This window comes from Copadichromis virginalis, linkage group LG18, assembly GCF_057382275.1.
Source record: "Copadichromis virginalis isolate Kocher_CV1m ecotype Utaka linkage group LG18, C_Virginalis_male_GT1.1, whole genome shotgun sequence".
Classification (NCBI taxonomy): Eukaryota; Metazoa; Chordata; class Actinopteri; order Cichliformes; family Cichlidae; genus Copadichromis; species Copadichromis virginalis.
The window spans coordinates 11,998,955-12,018,894 of record NC_140635.1 but is presented as its reverse complement, the minus strand read 5'-3'; the positions used below and the strand labels follow the sequence as shown (position 1 = coordinate 12,018,894).

At 39.1% G+C, this 19,940-nt stretch overlaps 1 protein-coding gene across 1 annotated transcript; it reads right to left on the bottom strand.

The window, feature by feature from the left end:
• Positions 1-1,753: 1,753 nt before the first annotated feature.
• On the bottom strand, positions 1,754-18,005 carry LOC146687382 (vesicle-associated membrane protein-associated protein A-like). The gene is made up of 6 exons (XM_085438023.1): positions 17,768-18,005; positions 10,786-10,938; positions 8,956-9,059; positions 7,892-7,972; positions 4,081-4,260; positions 1,754-2,753 (listed from the first exon to the last, which is right to left on the bottom strand). Exons 1-6 carry the CDS (start codon positions 17,823-17,825, stop codon positions 2,592-2,594), a joined length of 738 nt encoding a protein of 245 aa, XP_085294149.1. The 5' UTR covers positions 17,826-18,005; the 3' UTR covers positions 1,754-2,591.
• Between the last annotated feature and the right edge of the window lie 1,935 nt (positions 18,006-19,940).

The window sequence follows — 19,940 nt, the reverse complement described above, 5'->3', positions numbered from 1 at the left end:
TTTTGTTAATCCCTTTGTTACACTTTATGGTTCCCAGCAGGGCATTTAAAAAGCCCCAGTTTTATGGGTTTGCAAAGTGGATGTACGAGGGAGTCTTACATGGAAGTTTCCAAGGACAAACTGTCCACTGAGCAGCTTTAAAGGAGCAGATGGAGGCGAAATTTATCCTCAGACATATATGATCAGGTCTGTAACATATTCTCAGTACAAAGTTACTGTGAAGCAGCAGCATTTACTCACATTTGATAAGGTCTTCTGTTGTGCGCAATGAGTAAGGTGGAAAAAACAAAGGATTTAACCCCCCAAAAAATATGGGGAGAAAAAAAAAAAAAAAATCCATTCAGGTGATGACAAAAACCTTAGCTCTATTGAATAGAAACATATACACGCAATTCGAGTGATATTACACCGTGACATATTACTTACATTAGCCACATCCTCCATCTGTGAGCCAAATATCGAGTGTTCCAACTCACCGCTCAATTTAAGCCAGTACATGTTCGTATTGTTATAGCAACAAATTAACTATGCTCAAACCTGAAAGAATAAATCATAAATATGGTTGATTGTGCTGCTGATGGGAGAAGCTACCCACAGCTTAAAATAATTGGTGGTATAATTGGTCATTACTACAGCCAATCATATAGCAGCAACGCATGGGTAAGAACACCTGCTGGACTTCAAACAGAGCACCAGATTGGAGAAGAAAGTTGATTTACAACTTTGAACATAGTTGCTGGGTTTTCCCACACAGCCATTTCTAGAGTTTACAGATAATGGTCTGAAAAGACAAAAAACGTACAGCGAGCGGCAGTTCTCTGGGTAAAAATGGCTTGTTGGTGTCAGAGGAGAATGACCAGACTGCTTCAAGCTGATAATGAAGGCAACCTTAACCACAGTAACAATAACAACAGTGACCTTTGGGATGTGGTGGAACGAGATTCACATCATGGATGTGCAGCTGACAAATGAGCAGCAACTATGCAATACAATCATTCAATATGTCTGAGAATCTCTGAGATATATACCATAAAGAATGAAGACAAAAACAGTACTAGCAACGTCTCACTCAAAGGGGCCACTCTGTACTTCAAGCATACAATTATGCAACTTTCAGCTCGTCTCTTAACACTATAGTCACACAGCCAAAGTCTAACATGCAATTCTCCAACTCTCTAGCGCCAAACAGAGAGAGAGGGGGAGAGAGAGAGAGAGAGAAAAAAAAAAAGTGGTCTTTTACCAATGCTGCAGTGAATCACGTCACTTTGTGCTTTAACAGAATAATTGTAGGTTTCAACTCCGTGCAAAAAGAAAAAAGTAAAATAATCAGCATCTTGTAAAGAACGCTTTCTCATTTTACCAATCAGGCTAACAAAAAAATAAAAATAAAAAATTTAGGAACAAGCTTACCACAGATGTTCCCCCCTCATCTGGAATACTATAATGTACCAGAAATGCATAAAATTACCTTGGCGTAACCGACAGTGACAGCGCCTAGTTTGTGGGAGCTCAAACCACAAGAAATGTACAACAATCCCTTCCTCGCTAACTCAAGTACAGCCCAAAACTTCCATCTTGATTCATCTGACCAATCTAGGTTACATCAAAATATATACATATATATCCACTGCAATACCTATGAAGCAGAAATATAAAGCAAATTTAGAAACGCAGGGTAATTCATATACTGTACTGCATTGTACAAACACAAAGTAAAACATTGGCAGCAACAACAAGCAGGAAAAGACAGCTATGAAAACCACATTTTTCATTTTTATTTTTCAATGTTGAATACCTTTGACAGGACTTTAAGAATGGAAACGTTATTTCAGTCAATAACTGCCTCAGAAGGATATACGATTTGTATAGTAGTAGCAATAATAATAATAACAATAATAATAATAAGTCTGTATTTGTATTGTGAGATCAAGACAAATGTACAAGAAGGAGGCACCTATATCCCCAGCTGGGCCTGAACATTCCAACACAAGTAGAAGAAATTACAAACCGAACAGATTTTACTTCAGAGGCAATCCAGCAACAGGTAGCAACGTCTTTATGATGGAAGTTCTTTCCTTTTTTGTTTAAAAGGATTTAAAACGACATTTACAAGACACCTAACATTCCATTCAATTCCTATTAAAAACAGAAGTAGAGGGAGGGGGGGGAGAGAAGAGATATTATTCTTTTGAGCGCTTCTTGCCCATGGTTAACTCTAGGTGCATCTTCCATGTTGACTGATAGTATACAACTTTCATTGTCCCACCACACTGGATATCTGGATTATACAGGCAAAGAAAAAAAAACAAAAAAAAAAACAAAGAAGAAGGGGGGGGGGGGCAATCGCTTTTTGTCGCCTTTCCTCACTCAACTCTGTGCATACTAACTGTGTGAGATTGTAAAAAGGCGGCGCCTTCAAATGATACTGTACAGATGTGTTCACTGTAGGCCACACTACCAATGATATGGCAAAAGTCAACAGAAAGACTTCTCGGTTTTTCCAGGCCTTTTTCCTTTTCTTTTTTTCCTTTTTTTTTTTTTTTTAATTCCAGAGCCGAGGCGTGGGATACGGCTGGCATGCTTCTCCCAGTCTACAAGATGAACTTCCCTATGAAAAATCCGATGAAGATGGCTGCTATGACAACGAGGAGGGATGGTAGGGAGGCGGCGCTGGCTTCCCGACCGAGCAGGCTGGTCGAGTTTGGTGTCATGTGGTCTGAGCGGGGCATCTTTCTCATTCTCAAACCTTCGTCCTGTGTAAAGAACAGAAAACAAATAAAGAAGAGGAGTGAATAAGGTAATAAGATTAGTAAAACACAAGCACGTTTACAGAAATTCTCAAACTTTGAGCCCAGACTTGCAGTTTTCTGTCCCAGTGACTACTGCACTTAAACTCATGGTTCACTCCCCATTGTTGAGAGACGGACTACGAAATAAGCAACCACAATATTCCAACATAGCAGTCGAGTTGGAGAATTTCATAGTGATACTAAGGAAGGAACAATGCTGTATATGTAAACAGAGAGAAAAAAGGTGTCCAGCATCCTGCTGGGCTGCTGTAAAACCATCTCCAAAGTCAAAAAAGTTAAATTTGCAACTTGGATGCGCATTTTGAGCTTGTTCAGCCTTTTAACATATGTACTCTAAGACACACTTTCCAAGGCCATTCCCCTCATCTCACACAGTGAGAGAGCAGATGCTGAAAATCTGTTCTTATATATTTGCAGAGAGGTCACTAATGACAACTGAAACTGGCAGAAAACTGAGAAATTTCTCTTTACTTTGTGACCTCACTGTGGAGAAGACAATGTGTAATTTTCCCACTTTTAAGTACAAGAGCATCAAACTAGATGCACATCCTGTCATACTCCAACATACATGCCAACAAGTCATCTAATAGTTCAAATGAGTGTCCAATACCCTGAAAACGGTCCCTCCCTTTTCCAGTTTGCCTCAGAAAATTCCTGTTGTGTCACTTATCTAGCTTATACCACAAACAGAGCAATAACATGCAAATCCATACATTTTAATCTTTTATTTCAACTGATTTTTGCATATCATCTTGCATTCTTCAAACAGAAGAGGTGCGTTCATCCTGCTGTTTTCCAGCAGAGGGACGCGTCTTTCCCTTGCTAATGCTGAGACTGACTGCTAGGCCCTCAGTGTAGCTGTCCCTTCTCACTGCCTGGTTGTTGTGAAGCGTGCATTAGAATAAAAATCTGCATTCATACAACTACACAAAATTCATGTTTCCACTCTGACTGCTCTAACAAACCTCTCTCATCCTCAGTTCAACGCTCTGGAAGAGCCAGAGGTGAGAAGTACCCAGCAAAACACACCCACACAACATGCTGTGTTGCATTCAAACATGTTGCTGTCACAAGCCTCTACGGAGTTTGAAACAAACACACTCAAAACCACCAGAGAGTAGTATGATGTTGGTGTGTACTCACAGGCTCGTACAATTATATTTGACAGTAAATCCCCATTCACACTTTGTTTCAGTTTTATTCTGTGTGGAATGCATTAGCATTAAAAATCCAAGTGTTTGACTACAATTAGTTACCAATCATATCCAACCTTTAATTGCCGGTTCTCCTCACTCAGCTTGTTCATCTCAGCTTGCAGTCTCTTGCACTTCTCAACCACTTTCTTCATCTCCGCGTCGTCCGCTCCGGCAGCGATAGGCACCGCGGCTGCCGACGACTCCGCCTTCACGGAGTTCATCACGGGGGCGGCTCGGGTCGCCTCCACGTCATTCTGCCCAACAAAGAGAGGATGAGGTAAGGCCCAGTATGCCCTGGGCTAAGTATGCCCTGGGCTAAGTATGGAGGTTAGCCTCTAGACGGACGCATGAGCCAAAAGAAAGGCGGCCTTGTTCGAGGGCCCCGAGGCTCATGGTGCCAGATGAAAGAGACAAGCAAAAAGAAAAAAAACATGTCTTTCCAAAAGTCATGGTGGATGTGGCTTTGTGTAGTGGCACAGACAGCATGACAACATGAGGGGTGGAGGAAGAAGAGAAGAGAGAGAAAAAAAAAAAAAAAAAAGAGTGCTGCATAGTAGCAGATGAACGTTGACAATCAGTACGAGGGCAGGATCTGGGTTTTTCCTGGCTCAAAAGCAGACCTTTAGGGAGTGACTACGCTCTTGAGGATGATTGGCCAGCACATAGTTAAGGCATTGAGTATTTAATAGAAGTTTATCCTGATCATTCTGGGCCATTTGTTAAACAAAAACATATTTCAAGCTTGAGTAAATAAAACTACATTAAAATTAAAATCACAGTCCTGGCTATCTTCCTGGAGGGTAACAAATAAAACCCTCTGGACATCATATCGCTCCCACAAGTCAGGCATTTATAACAAGGCCTACTAAGGCTCAGATAAGCAATGAAAACAAGGATGACTGATCGTACACAAACTGAATTTATTTTTTTAAGTCTTAAAAATGACCTAATGTGAGCCTGCAGAGGAGTTACTTATATATTGGGGGACCACACACACACAAAACCTAACTAACCTAGGTAACTCTGTAACAAAAACAAAAAGTCTGAACTTCTCTTTAAATTATTAGGACATACAGTGGAGGCACTAAGCTACACTAACATCTTTTTCATTAAAGCTTTCACCTTTTCTCACCTTACAAAAAAAGTTAGAGCTGCCTTTGTTATTCAGTGTTTCACATCAGCAGCGAAGACAAAGTTAGCTGTTGAAATGCAAAACGCACTGACGAGCCACGATTCCTGTGGGCCACAAGAATTTGATGCATGCTAAAAAAAAAAATATACATCTAGTAATTAAACATTTACATATAACATTTCTCCTATGCTCAGGAACGTCAGTATTGCTTACACATGTCCCTTTGGTCTTTATTTAAGTAGAGAGGTGTGACAGTAAAACACGTTGCTGTGTCTTTCTCTTTGTGCGACCTGCTACACCCTGATACATGGTGCACACAACTGCCGTCACTGCCAACACCTGGAGCTACCAGAAGGTACATTTACATAACAGTCGGTGGTTTCACTGATCTGGGCAACAAAATGAATTTTTCAAAGTTTGGAAAACTGGCAATAGAGCACAACACAATTAATGTATTAATTAATGTATTTTAGGAGAGACTTCAGGTTCTGATTACTTTTATGTGTTAAGCAGCACAGATTTCCCAAGTTTTCAATAAATAGTTTAGGGATATTTTCATTGACACAAGGCTGGCATGACCCACGCTAACATGTTCCTGTAAGCAGAAGATGACCTTCGGTACTCTGTGAATAGGTTCCATATTTTAAACACTCACACAGTACAATCCAGGAGGCACGTGGCCTGATCGGTCCTCAATTCATTCATAAAGAACTCCCTTCAGCTACAAAAAGAACTTGTGGAACAGAGAGTACAAGTCCTACAGATGCCAGATGCTTGTTCAGTATCATGTAGTAGTGCCTGAGAGTACACGACGAGAGAAAAATAAGACATTCAGGGCATTTAAAACTGCGAATATCATCCGAGTAAATATCACGATATAAACATAACTGCGTGCACAGAGATTTCAGCTATGGCTACTTTTACAAATAACTTCTCAGAGACAAAAAGTTAAAAGCTTTTTGTTTTTTGCTGAATAGTACAGGGAGAGATCTCACTTTTGAGCAGGGGTCTTGTAACAGGTATCCCATCATGAAGCATTACGGTCTGTGCTTTTTTAATAAAAAAAAAAAATACACGCACACGCACGAAAATTTCATCTCCATCCAGACAACAATGAGACCAAATCTAAGTTTAATGCGTAACATTTACACTTATGAAACCTGAATTTGATTAAAACAAGTGGAAAAACTGATTATTTATAGCACAATTTAGGATTTATAGTCTTTATAGCCCATTTTCCTCGATCCAAACCACATCAGACCAGGTCTAGATAAAAACAACCGCTGCAGTACATGAGACTGATCAAATTAAGGCCAGGTCTTTGATCTGGACTTTTTGTTTTTAAACTGCACCAAAAAAAAAAAAAAAAAAAAAAAAAAAAAGGTTTTAAAAAAGGTTATGATTCAAAGTGACACATACTGATGTCCTGACATAAATAAGAGGAAAGTATCATCTAGTTTCTACTTCAGTGGTCCCCATAATAAGAGTGAATCCTACTCAGATTTGCATATCTTGGATTAGGAACTTAACCCTGATATTGTATATCGCGGGGTATGTCCTATTAAGATGAGGGAAATGTGCTCCTACTTACACACAGTTCACAGTCAGCTGCTGGAAATAGAAAAATTATCCTAAGCAACACTGGTCCTACAAAATATAACTTATTTAATCAGTCAACACTGATTAGCTGTGAAAAAGTAAAGCCTGCTATCAGTCAGATAATCAGAATCCGTTCACTCGCAGTTTTTTGGTTTTCTGGCTACGTTGCAGTATTGATCTGACCTAGGGCTGTTCGATAGATATCGGATGACGATATAAAAACGTCTATCGTTTCATTTTACGCTATCGTTTGTTTCATGGTGTCACAAATAAACTGTTTACGGCAATATTTTCTCATCGTTTTGATGGTCACTGTAGTGGCTATATTAATTTCTTAAAGTTCTCTTATAATTAATATAACCACACTACTGACGAACAAGCGCCTGTTTTTATGCATTGTCGTTAGCAACAATAAGGGTAAAACCATCGCGTGTCTGCGTGTTTATTTTCTACGTAAACCTTTCACAATAAAGCTCAAGATCCTGTTAAGACTTTTCAAAATAAACTGAACCCGTGAAAGAGTATGCAGAGTATTTACGGATGAGAAGCAAGAAAAGAGCCGTCAGGTGCTAAAAAAATAAACCTTAGACTCAAACATTAGAACAGGCTTTTCCCCGCAGCACACCGTGTAATAAATACTTGCAAAGAAAACGGCGGCCGTTACAACTTATGTCTAAAAATGCCTCGTTTCATACATCGTTAAAAACACTCGACTCCAGGTACATGACGCGCAGCTGGAAACACTTCACGCAAGTCGAGCTGCCCGAGATTCACAGAAAATTTTAAATTTTTGTGATTTATATCGTTATCGGGACGATAGACGTCTTATATCGGGATATGAGATTTTGGTCATATCGCACAGCCCTAATCTGACCCATTTAAGCTTCATCCTCTTTACCAACCTGACATAGTTTCAGAAGCATATAGAACCACTGCTCCATGGGCAGTGTCTCAGCCTGTAAATCATCACACTGCTATTCTAACTGCACCTAGTTGCTGAACATTGTTTTAGCTGCAAGATGCTGCAGAGATCTTACACTCTGCTCTCGACACAGGAATGTCATGCTAACACTATGCCAGACAATTTTTATTTTTCTAGAGTTTTTAGTAGCGCATATCCAGTTCAAGGAGGGACTCTGATCATTGCACCTTACCATTTTATCATTTTCAGATGGCAGCTCAAAGACACATCTCAGCTTGGAGTCCATGAGATCATCTGGCTTTGCATCTTTCCACTAGTGAGGATTTAAAAGCAAATGAAAGCATGTTATTCATCAACTTGAACTTCTAGCAGATTAGATTCTGTTCACACATGCACATATTAAAACTGTGCCAACTACTTCACATTGTATGTACAAGCAATTTAGCCTTAAAATCTATATAACACAGGCGCAGCTTCATTTCCTTTTATTTCTGTTTATTTGAACTATTTTCAACATATTTCAAAATGGCACCACCCAGACTCTGAATTTATAAAGAAATAAAGTAGAAAAGTATAGTACAGACGATAAAATAGAAAAGAAACAAAAGATTAAGTCACAACATGAGACTCCATTTTATACATCAGCACCAGTCAGACCTCGGTTTGTCTATACTATACTTCCTGAATTTTAAACCTCATTCAAAACAAGTCCGTTCATGAATACAATGACAAGGTATGTACAGGTTTTACTGGCTGACCGAGTCTCTGCTGTCCCCTGGTGGATAACTGGAAAATGCTTCAGAGTAAGGAAATTAACTCGGCAGATGATGATAACCCTTCAACTTAAAGTTTAACAGTAAAAGACTTTCTACTATCAAATATCATACATGAAATGTTTTCATTGAGTCAATCAAGTTAATATTTTAAAGCACAAGTCATGTGCATGTGATACTGGAATGCATAGGGCTCCTTTTACCAATAAAGACCGAACAGTAATGTTTGTTTTTACATATAAAAGGAAATGTGGAAGAAAGACAAAACATTTAAATGGGGATTTTTTTTAAGCTGATCAACTGTTTTATGTGAAAGAATTCAATAAGTATTAAAAACTATTCAGTTCAACAGATTTTAACTAGTAAGGTTTACCGTTTTGTTTGTGCAAATACTATAGTCATGCTTCCACTTTGACACATTTAAATGACTTCGGAGCTACGTAACCAAAGGTACACCTCTGTGTTATTCGCTGCAACATTAGAAGCAAAATAATGGGTTCAAAAGTAAATCCCAGTCACTTACCAATGATTCCATGTCGGTGACGTTTGGCGGGGCGAAAATAGTCTGCACCATGAATTTGTGTTTACTTTTCTCATTGGGGTCATAGTCAAAGGGCTGTAGCATGACTGTAAAACAGAAATGATCAATGAGAACTGTTTGAATAAAAGCACATCTATACACAGAAAACAGATCGCATAAACAGTCAGCATACTAAACACCAGAAATGACCTGTGAAAACGTCCGAGGCATTGTTTTTACAGCATGTTTTTTTAATTTATCAGTGATTTTTTCCTGTTTACTCAACTTTTATTAAAAATAGATTCCTTTTTTTTTTTTTTTTTTTTTTTTTTTAAACAAAAAGGTAAATTTACAGTTTTTCAAGGTACTTTGGAGGATGATTGTTCCAAAGCATCTTTAGACCTTCTCAGTGTTCCTTTGTACTTCATGCTGTTAAGACCAGGGGGGCACACCATCTTCTGAAGGAGTCCTTATTGTACTTTAATGTGATTGTGTGAGACCAAACGGGTACCTCCCCAATGACACTGAAGGACCAATAAGAATCTAACTTTCGTAGCTCCTAAAAACCTGATTGCCTGAATTAAATTAATACACACTTCAGCGAGTCAGACATTCACAAGAGATCCATTTTGGCATCCTCCCTCCCTTCTTAAATAGGTTCATTAAAGGATCTATTGAGTTTCAAGAGGATGTCATTCATTTTCCAACTTAATTCAATACAAGCTCGCAATGTCATTGTTCACTAAAAGCATCAAAGAAATAAATCCCTCTGAAACTTTAATGTGTGGATATTTCTGCACACAAACATTGAAATAATGCCATTTGTCATACACTAAACTGGCAATGTTTGCAAAGAACAAACAGAAGCAGTGCATTTAACCATTATGGAATTTAAAAGCACAATAAACATTACCAGGACTATGGTGCAAAAGTGCTTTGAGACGTTTCTACGGACATTCACATGTAGTAATGCTGAGCACGCTGGAGCTCAAATAACTTTAAGTTGCTAAACCTGCTGGAGGAAAAGGGTCACCGTTTTAAAAACAAGCAACCCATTTTCCCCTTTCACTGCAGTGAGTTGAAACAGTGCTTGTAGACAATGCAGGCAACTGTCTTTAAAATGACTAATGAATCTTAATAACCAGCCAAATTGAAACTAATCTGGCCCAATAAACCCCATTTTGCCTGCAGCCAAATTTACATACCAAAAAAGATGAAATTATAACCACTAATCAGAGTAATGCATTACTTCAATTAAGATGCTGATATGGGTTGCTTTCAGATGTGTTCTGTTAATATTCCTCATTATAAGAAGTTTTGCTTTATCTCAACTCCAATATTTCTGTTAGGCCCCAGTGGCCACCCTGAATGGACAATTGTGGAGCCTAAACACAACAAACTGATGGTACCCAAGCTACCTTAATTTCATCAGCAAACATAAGATAAACCAGCATTCAAAAGATATAGTAATGTATAGCATCTTAGATAGGTCAACTTGCTTAAAGGAAAACTGCTGAGATAAGGTCTCTGGCACAACTTGATCTACTTCAAAAGGTAGACAGAGAAGACGATAAAGCCTGAAGAAATTAAAGCTAAAGGAACTCTTGTTGTACACAGAACAACTTCATTGCTTGTGGCCTTAAGGGTCATGAGAAAAACATCATACAGAAATCATTGTAAAAACAGCATAGGTCACTTGGACTTTTTTCCCCCCTAACTGAAATCTCCAACTTGTTGACCTATGACTGAACATTTCCTTTATTCGCTCACACTCAGTCCGAATCTACATGTTCAAATGGGCGGCAAAAAGACAGTTAACAAATAAAAACTTACCAGAGATGTTGACGCTTGATCCAGGATCGATAACGCCGCTGTTTGGCCGTACGCAGTACCTACGTGGCGCTGTCGTTTTCACTTTGAAACACACTCTTCTGTCAGAAGGGTTCCTCAGTTTGAGGTTGGTGGTGACTACATCTGTAAAAGGGCCTGGAAAACAACACACACAAAAAAAAAAAAGCAGCGTTAGCTTTGTATTTCAGAGCACAGTCTCCAACACTGGTGTATGGTTCAAATCCAAAATTCTGAAAACTTCACAGATGACTGTAGGGCTGCTCGATTATGGCAAAAATGATAATCACGATTATTTTCACTGAAATTGAGATCACGATTATTTGACGATATTTATTTAACCCTTTAAGACCTACCATAGAACCAAGTCCACCAGAGCTTATATTATTTTTTTTACATGCTGTAGTGCCATTTGTGGGAGCATTTCAAGTTGCTATACATCAATACAACTGTTATAGCCCATATTTTAATAATATGTATGCATTAAGTCCATAGTAATTACATAAATTGCAAAAAAGTGCAATAAACTACAAAAAAAAATTGAAAATCGCTTTTGTTTTGTTTACATATATTTCTACTTGGAGAAATTTAAGAGGTTTATCCCTCAAAACTTTAAATACAATAAAGTTGCAAAAAATAGTTTCCCACCACAGGAAATTTATTTTGAGTGTCTTCATAGTTTTATTTTGGAAATACAGCAATTTTTATATACTGCAGGAAAAACAAAAAACAATCCTATGATGCAAATTTGCAAAGAAAACAGCATGTGCATCATTTCACTGTGGGAAGTGTTACGAATAGCTGATAGGAACGGCAAAGCGTGTTTCTGGAATATTATGTTTTTGTTCCTGCAAGCGCTTTTTATGCAGTTTTTGCAAAGCTATATGTGGAACGAAACCGTGACCGAGGACAAGCTGATGGCATCAGATGCAAGTACAACTCCTCCGGTTTCATATGCAAAACAAATTATTGCGCTAGCTTACACGGTTCAGGTTCTACAGGGATTTAAAAATAGTTACGCAAAACGGAGCGTGCTGCTCTGACCGGCTTTAAAGGGTTAACAATGACTTTAAAAAAATAATATAAAATAGTGTGCAACACCACTGAAGTTTTTTTTTTTTTTTTTTTTAAACTCTTTTCAACCAACGGCAGTCACTCTCCAAATAACTTCTGCTTAGCTTTCCGAGCTTCCCTCGGGTCCTCTTAATCAGCGGTCTCCAACCTTTTTTGCACCACGGACCGGTTTATGCCCGACAATATTTTCACGGACCGGCCTTTAAGGTGTCGCGGATAAATGAGGGAGGGGCTAATAATCGGCTCAGTCATTTTTAATGATCGTTGAAAGCCCAGATCGTAATCGTGATTAAAATTCGATTAATTGAGCAGCCCTAGATGACTGAAACTCCTAGAATTAAGCTTTTATTCCCCCCAGTAAGTCTGCTAGATTAAAAAAATGCCACAATACTGAAGAAGATGGCTACATGTTTACACAGCAGTTCAGAAATTCAATATTTCAGGTTACACCTCCTCCCTGGAAGACAGAGAGGCATGCTGCGTTTTGGCGCCAAGCTTCAAAAAGACATTTAAAAAGGATTAGCTGAAAAATACTGACATGTAACTCAATTACAACAACATGATTAAGAAGCCTTATTGAATAGCAGGTTTCTTGGCTTGAGGCTACACTGTAGGGTAGTTTTTGCCACAAGTACAACAACTAGAAATCCATCAGCTGTGAAACTCTGTACAGATTTTGATGCAAGTTTTTTTGTTTGTTTTTTTAAATCCCTCTTTTTGCTAGAGAATTGCACATCTTCATATCATTTTTATTACTTGAATAAACAGGTTTTTAGGCTTCCTGCTCCTTTTCACACCTAATCGATAAACTGATGGCAGTCAACAAGGATGAGTCATCTGTACATCCCTCGTTATAACATAGGCTTTATGAAGACATGAGCTTAATTTAGACTTCCGCGAGAAATCTATGTCCTATGTCCAACTAACGTTGCGGGCTGTGTCGACCCAACATGTAGTTACATTTCTCAGGAGGTGCACGTCAGGTTACATACAAGGTTACGGCAAAGAAACTTTGAGAGAAAGACACCAAGTTTCACTATTTGGGGATGTTAAAATAAGAATCTTTACTTATTTTTTGTTCTTTTTAATAACTGTATAGCCTATCCAATACAGATGGTGGGGTGGAACGACCTATGAAAGCACAGTTTCGCTTGGGATATCAAAGATTACCTCTTTTTCCTGTATGTCGCTCAAGTGATCACCTGAATCAATTACCCTTCATGTCTCCAAAACAGCTAATTTCATATAGACATCCCATGATGATGCTGACTGGTTACGTATCAGGAGATCAAAACTTGCACAACAGCCCACCATCTTGTGACACCACTGGCTTTAAATTAGGTCCTTAACCACGGTCAGCACTATCGAGCACGGATTGAACATATCATGTTGGAAAAAACAAAAAAAACAACAACAAAAAAAACAAACAAACAAAACAACAACACACTTCTTGCCAAGTCAGAGGTACCCCAAACTCGATCAGCGCAATTAGGCTGGGAGTTTGGACAATGTCTCATGATGTTTGGTTAGCTGGGAGCACAGCATGGATGTTATAAATCATGTTTATAGAGTTTACCTGCCAGATAATTTGCAAGCTCATATGATTATTCTGATGTAACATATGTCAAAATATCTAAATTTGTGAATTTAGACACAGCTACAACTTAATATTTTTATGGGCTCTGTTAACAGGTGTACATCTTCATGCATGCAAAAAGTATAAAAGATGCGCTTTACTACAGTGATGTCACCCACCGTTTATGGAGCTTCAAGTTCAGGATTTTCAGCAGATGATTTTGGCGTTTTGAGCCTGGCCATAATGATGGAGGGTGGATCTAATGCCGCACGGTCATTGGCTAACAACTTGTGCTTTACAAGTTGCAAACTTGCATCCAGACAAGGACCAAACTGCTTGTTGTGTATTACTTTGAAGCTGACGGTGGTCTCGGGTCCAGGTTACGGTTTCCTAGGTAACAACCTAACCTAACATATTAAATGAGTCATATATTACCAATAAATAAAACCTGTTACCCAATAGCTGCCAGGCTTCAAAATTTGAAATACACCTTTTTCATCATTTAAATTACTAGTACAAAAATTTTACATAGGTATCCAAACTAGTTCCCCCATATCTGCATTTTTTTTTTAACACTTCTAAAAATATCAGAACAAACCAAGAAACAGAAATATTCTTTCTACTTCCACAAGTTCTAAAGGTTGGCTTTATTTCTGGAGTTCAAAGTCAGCATTTAGCCTTGATTCATGCTCTGAAAGATAAGAAGGAATGCGTGACCAGAGCAGAATGGCTCCACCCAGCTAATACCAGAATGTACACTTGTGTGCCTACTGGGGCTTTTTTTTGCTTTTCAAAAAAAAAAAAAAATCACAGGTGAGTCACAAAATGCCTTCATACAAACTTGAAAAACCTCATTGTTAATGGCGTGTACTTCGAGGATCTTTGTTCTTGCTACACAGATGAGTTATAAAGAATGACTTGCTTCCTGACAGAACAATACCAGGTTGTTCTAAACAGAGCCTACCTGTAGTAGTATGAGAACCAGAAACAATGTCTATTATAGCTTCAGCACTATGCTATACTAGCTTTTGCACTATGATGCTGGAAAGACTAGGTAAAAACCATGACTTTTTTTTAATTTTATAGACCTAAACAGAAAACTAGCACAGATGAGTAACTGCTTCTATAAGCTCGAAATTAACTGAGCCCAAAATATTTCTACCTTCCGTGCGTTTTACACAATGATCACTACTACACCAAAGCCTAAAACTGGAAAACAGTTGTGTGCATCAGATATCCCACCCACATACTGCAGCTTGCATCCACTGCCCAACACTAAGATGCCACCTTTTCTCAAGCAGCATTAGCAGCACCTCTCTCATCTTGTTGCACGTATGCTGAGTTAGGGTCCCCCCAGGCCAGTCCTGCTCTAAAAATACCAACCAAGGAAAGGAGGGCTGCCCCCTCTAGCTTGCTGGAGGAGTCCCAGCAGAGGCTCTAAAACAGTCCAGCTTTCCAATACATGCAGACCGATTTAGCTCTGTCTCTGTGAAGGTAAAGAAGCTGTGGTCATCGTCCTTCTCCTCAGATTGCTTCTTCACATGAAAAACCGAAGCCACTTAAATGTGGGCCATACAAAAATGTAAAAACAAAACAAAACACAAAAACAAGGGTGGGGGGGACAGCTCCCAAATTTAAGTGATGCATTCTTTAGGGATTTAGTACTTGGGATTAGAGGTCCCCCCCCCCCCCCCCCCAATGTAAGATTTAATATGATGCTGGTTCAATAACAGGTTAAGTGGCCAAAGGGCTTAACAGGTATAAAGACTTGAGTCTCTAAACACGACCGGTTAAAAGTATGACAAAACTCTGGTTTGTATGAAAGCAAATGGGCCACTATACTGGAATTATCATACATGTTCTAAGTTAGGGTTTAATTTACCACAGCATAAAATACACTTTTGTTTATTAGATAGTCATAAATAACAGGAAGGTTCACAGACTTTTGTTAAGTAAGACAGAGTCATAAACATGTGTAGTCCCTACAAAAGGACTATTTTGATACAACCAAAACCCTGATATACAACATACAATATGCTTCCAGGTTCTACTGCTAGGACATAAACATATTTTCATTATAATTTACATTTTATATCAAATTGTTAGAATGTGGTTTATGACCCAGAAATTGGGATTTTCTTACATGTGCAGTGGATTAAACATTTTGGCCTCTGTGCTAAAGAACAAAACGAGTCAATGAGGATCAGTAAACAATGATCAGTATGAACAGCATCATACTGATGCAATTTAGCTTTGCGTCCAATCCAGAATATAAAAAGCCAAAAGTTTAATCTGATGAGGGAAAATGTAAACCGTGTGACTGATCAGTAACAGGAATAAGTCAAATTAGAGTAGAATTTCTTAATCGGGTAAAAAGTAGAGGTCCATAATCAGATTATGACGAACCATGTGTCTACCATCAGGCTAAATACCCATGAAATTTTAACGTTCAGCTGGAGAAAGTTTCATATATTTATTCTGGTTTACCTCGTTGCTCCCAAAAAACAACCTGTCCGAGACAAATAAGACTATTGGTGGCTTTCCAACCATATGATTGAAGAATTTTATCATAATAGCACCATTAACCTGTTGTTTGATGCTGTTATTATGACATAACAAATGTGAGTTTAATCAAATGGTTACTACCTTTTCCAGATGTCTTTCAACTTAAGCCAGAGCAAGTTTTTACTGATTTACATCCATACCCCTGTCCAATTACAATGTCAGCCTGTTGGAAAAGGCTCCATTCACCATCGCACTTTCTGTTGCACCTTGCATGATAAAAACATTCCTGGATTTTAATCAATGTACACAAATTTTATAAGTTTCAGAGTTTTAACATGGGGGGGGGGGGGGGGGGGGGTGCGCGCCTTTATTTCACCTGTGTCATCGTCAAATACAGGCAAAATAATAGTGTCCAGGGTGAAACTTTCCAGGGTGAAACTTTTAGTTTCACCCTGGACACCTCATCACCAAAACATTCTAATTATTACACCCCACCCACAGACACAGCGGGTCTGGAATGTGAGCTTGTGTCCTTCCTAATGATCCTGTCAGACTACAACCAGTATCAATTCACACCTTGTCCAAACACCAGTGTCCTCTTATAACCTCGTCCAGGACAGTGGTACATTCAACAGAAAGAGAAATAACTGTCTAGTTCGCAAAAATGCTTCCAGCAGGCACAGAGCTTGGTAACTGGGACAAATACGAGAAGTGCTGTGCGGAATTTTGGGTCAAAATGAATAATGATGAGGATAAATAGTCCAACTGTGGAGATTGTTGTGTCACCCATGGCCTGGGAGGGCTAGCTTCATTGAAATCAGCGCCGTTTACTGCCACTTCATCCACTTGCCCACAAGAGCAACAGTTGGACTCACAAATGACCAAAAGTTATGTTCTATCTAGGACTTTTAAAAAAATGTGATATGGGTCTCTTCAGGTCTGTCAGACGCAAAACAACACGGTTATACAACTACACAGCTACACATCAACTTTGGCATTAGCTGGCTAGCCAAGCTATCATTAGCCAACGGTTAACTGACACATCACTGGACGTTATCACTACCAGGAAAAGCAATCAGTGCTGAATGCGCGAAGCACCCTGCTTTCCCATGAATGTGCCGTCCTGTTTTGCCCAGGATGCGAACACACGCTTAAAATTAGCCAATATCTAGCTAATAGGTTTAGGTCAACTGAACTAACGTTAGCCCGGTGTTGCTATTAAAAAAAATAAACTATCCATGTTGTTACAGTTCACGTTAGCTAACCAAGTTTGTCATTCCAACTGTCAGTCACTTTAACTGGCTTCACAAGTTCCTGCCACAGGTGCATCAAGATGAACGCTGGATTTTTCATTCTGAAATTAATTTCTTTCCAGGGAATAGCCTAAGCCACAAGAAACAACAGTTTACTCCTGCTAACACAACTAGCAACAGCATAGTAGCTGATATTAAAAGTGAAGACATACACAAACATGCTTCTTAACGTGTAGACTTTAACTTTCCTTTTTTTAAGCAGTCACTGACAGCCACATCCTTCCAGCTCTTTGCCTGGTACTGTCAGTAAGCTGGTACTGAATAGCAGGCCACCTGGGTGCACGCCTGCCCGGCTATCCACGTCACTATAGCGCCAGGCTGCAGCGGCCCGTCCGGCTCCCTGGCTAACTTAAAATGGCGGTGAATGCTAGCTAGCTTGCTAGCAACGAAATTCGCTTGAGGGAGTGTGAAATCATTGCTTCACCACCACCACTACCACTACTACTCGCTGGACATTTGACACGACAACAAGTAAATAAATAATATTTCATTCACATACCTTTAAATTTGAGGTCAGACGGAGGGTCGAGGATAAGGATCTGATCCAACTTTGACATGTTGGCTGAAGGGATGCACTTGATTTCGGTATCGTGGAGTTTACTAACAAGTGGAAATCCTGGATCCCTTCTGCCACTACTGAGTCAAACGCTGACTGAGCTCAGCGAGCATGTGGGTACAAATACTTGAACGCGCGAGTGCACAGCCCTCTGTTGCGCGCACTCGTGGTCTGGCAACTGATGCGATTATGGTACAGTAAACGAGTTATAATGTGTGGACACTGAAATAGACGTACGGGGAAGGAAAAACATGTTATAAAATAATCTTATAAAATCCAGAACCAAGTTAAATTGTGCTTTATTGATTTAATCGAGAATTTTAATCAGGGACGTGTGATAATCGCATGTCTGCGGTGTATACATGCACATTAACGCAGTAAATTCACTCTGCAGTAGTCTAGTTAAACCTGTTAGAAGTATTAGTGAACGTACATGTAACGTAAATGTAAGTGTTGTTTGTGGTTTAAAGGGCATGTTGAGGTTGGTGTGTAGCACGGGTCACATGTTGCCCTGGTAACAGTACCGGAGTGGTCACCCTTTAAAGATGTTTGTTTACGACGTAATCAATGTGTGCAATCAAACTAAACCACAGATTACTTAATCAGTATACTGATAACAGTATACTGAGTATACAGATACTAAGGGACTATAGGCCCTTAGTATTATCTTATTTTCACAGAAGTGATTTTTTTCCATCAATGCAAAATTTCATTAGACTATTTTAGATTTGGAGATCTTATAAAACCATGATTTTAACCACTACTTTTAACAACAGTTGTATCCCTCTGGGAAAAATTTGGAGACCAGTTGTAGGACCTTTGAGAGATGAATGTCGTCTGGTTCGTGTCTGATATATGACTCTAGCTGCTCAAAAATTCCAGGTCTTCTTCTTTGTTTTTACTTTTCATTTCATCATGCTTATAATGCTTTTCATTGGTGAAAAGTCTGATATACAGGCAGGCCAGGTCAGCACCTGGACTTTTCTCCTACTAAGGCAGTAATCAGATTAGCATAGTCTGAAATATGCAAAGCTTTCCCTGAAAGAGGACGTCATCTGGATGGGAGCTTTATGTTGCTCTAAAAAGTGTATATACCTTTCAGCAGTGATGATTGCTTTTCCACCTGGAAAAAGGTGTGCGAGCTCCCAGTTACACAAGCATTAATTCCCAGACACAGACAGTGATTTCTGGAAGTGTTCCTGAGCCCACGTAGTGATTTCCATGACAGAATCATGACTGTTTTTAAGGCAGTGCTGCTTGAACGCAGACTGGTGACCTACTGCCAACTAACCTAACTAGTTTGAAAATCTTCCTGCAGCTGTTTCTTTTTTAGTTAATACTGAAGTCAGTGCAGAAAAACACCAACTGGTTGAGGAGAACTCTTTCTAAAAAAGAAAAACTTTTTTTATTCGAGAGATGAAACTTAACACATTTTGGGCCATCATGTGAGCGTAGATGAAAAGGGGAATGCTAAAAAGGGGAATTTAAGATGCTATTTGCGAGGAATCCAGCGATTTTGTGCAGTGTGTGTACTCATTGTGAACTATTAATATCTGAGGCTTGCTCTCTTAGAGACCATTGACAACTGCGATCCATCACTTTTATGGGAATTGAGGACTTCTCCTCAGTAAGCTGTACTGAATAGGACGCAGTCTACATGTGATTTGAGGTGTTTAAAGCAGTTCAGAGTGTCACGCTTGTGCATGTTCAGAAATAATGATCATTTCTTGCTGTTAAAGATAAAAGGTTGTTCTATAGTGATATCGGGTTTTTTAGGTGAAAGCCAGACATTTGTTCTTCCCTACCAGTATCATGTTCAGACATTTCCATAGGACTCCAGTATAAGGTGGTTTAAATGAGGCTGCATAGAGTGTTTTCACAATGTCAAGATGTTAATGTCATGATACAACCCTCTTTTAGTGACTGCATCTTTCTCACTCATTTACCTATTATCAAAACTTAATAGAGATCTTGAGAAAAGAGGCTTGTTCGGTTCTAAAAATGAAAGGTATGGGTCATTACCAACACCTTAAGGGTGGTTAAAAGTGAAAGTACTGCGAGACCTCATTGGTGTCATAAGCCACTGTTCAATGACGATCCACATCAGTGGACAGAT